Genomic DNA, 1,333 nt, shown 5'->3' with positions numbered 1-1,333 from the left:
GCTACAAAAAATTGTTAAGTGTTAAGTGGCGACTACAGGTTCATCCTTGGATAATTTCAGTAGATTTAATCTAATTCCCTGCGGCGACCAGAGTCAAAAGGCTGCCTATCCGTTTTGGTGTTGTAAGTCGCATGTTGTGTTTAAAAAGAAACTAAGTTGCAAGCTGCGAGCGCAGTAAGTCTTGCTAATATGCAAGTTTTTTGTCTTGTTCATTTTTGTGACAAGTTCATAATTTTTTTGCTGTTTAATCATTGAATCTTATTTCATGGCTAATCATAATCAAAAACTAGAAGATCTGTATTCAAAACTTTCGATTGAGGATGAGGATGAGGGTGGTATAGTACTGGGAGCGGATGAAGAAATTGTAAGAAAATCGACGGATGAGTTCATGCTGGTTGGAAGGTTTTTGACAGAGAAAAATATAAATTTTAACGCTATGCAGAATGTACTTGCGTCCCTATGGCGACCAAAGCAGGGGTTAGAGGTGCATGACCTTGGAGAGCAAAGGTATGCATTCATATTCTATCATATCTTGGATGTAAGGAAAGTTTTGGAGGGCGGACCTTGGTCGTTTGAGCATAATCTGCTGGTACTTCAACAATATTCAGAAGGGGATGATCCATTATCGGTAGCTTTGGAAGAGAGTGATATATGGATTCAAATATATGATTTACCAAAAGGATTTGCTTCGGAGAATGTGCTGAAAAGTGTGGGTAATTACATTGGGAAATTTGTGAAGTCAGATCCAAACAATTTCAAAACTAGTTGGAAATCTTTTCTTCGTATTAGGGTTACCTTGCAGGTATGCAAGCCATTGAAATGGCGTATGAAAATTAAGAGGGAGGGGGGAAACTGGGGTTGGATAAACTTTAAGTATGAACGTCTTAGTACTTATTGTTTTGTGTGTGGTATGTTGGGTCATGCTGATAGAGATTGTGCTGTGGTATATGCGAATCCGGAGAAGGAAGTGGAGAGAGCGTATGGTCCATGGCTGCGAGCTCCAACGAGAAATATATAGGTGAATACAGGGGCAAAATGGCTCCGGAATTCAGGGTCGGAAGGCTCAAGTTCTTTAGAATATGGGGGTAGTTCAGTTTTCCGTTCAACTGCTCGACGGGATGATTAGGGGCCGGATTTTGTGGAGGTTGATGGAATTGTTCGAGAGAAAAGTGGAGTTCAATCAGGGATTACGGTTATCTCGCGGAATCAGGGGGATAGGGAGGAGTTTGAAATTCAAAATACAGATAACGACGCGGGAATAAATGATGTTGTGGTGGAATTAAAAAGAAAATGTATGAAAGGAAATACGGATGGTAATAATGGGCCTAGTCAT

At 40.4% G+C, this 1,333-nt stretch overlaps 1 protein-coding gene across 1 annotated transcript; it reads left to right on the top strand.

The window, feature by feature from the left end:
• The first annotated feature begins 265 nt into the window (after window positions 1-265).
• On the top strand, window positions 266-1,018 carry LOC141719287 (uncharacterized). Its single transcript, XM_074521663.1, has one exon. The coding sequence runs from the start codon at window positions 266-268 to the stop codon at window positions 1,016-1,018; it is 753 nt and encodes a 250-aa protein (XP_074377764.1).
• Window positions 1,019-1,333: the final 315 nt, after the last annotated feature.

The sequence above is a fragment of the Apium graveolens genome, chromosome 4 (assembly GCF_009905375.1).
Source record: "Apium graveolens cultivar Ventura chromosome 4, ASM990537v1, whole genome shotgun sequence".
Taxonomy (NCBI): domain Eukaryota; kingdom Viridiplantae; phylum Streptophyta; class Magnoliopsida; order Apiales; family Apiaceae; genus Apium; species Apium graveolens.
This window is presented reverse-complemented; position numbering and strand designations above follow the sequence as displayed.

Bases quoted from the DNA above. Each gene is read 5' to 3' on its own strand.
- LOC141719287 (XM_074521663.1), top strand. From the start codon at position 266: ATGGCTAATCATAATCAAAAACTAGAAGATCTGTATTCAAAACTTTCG.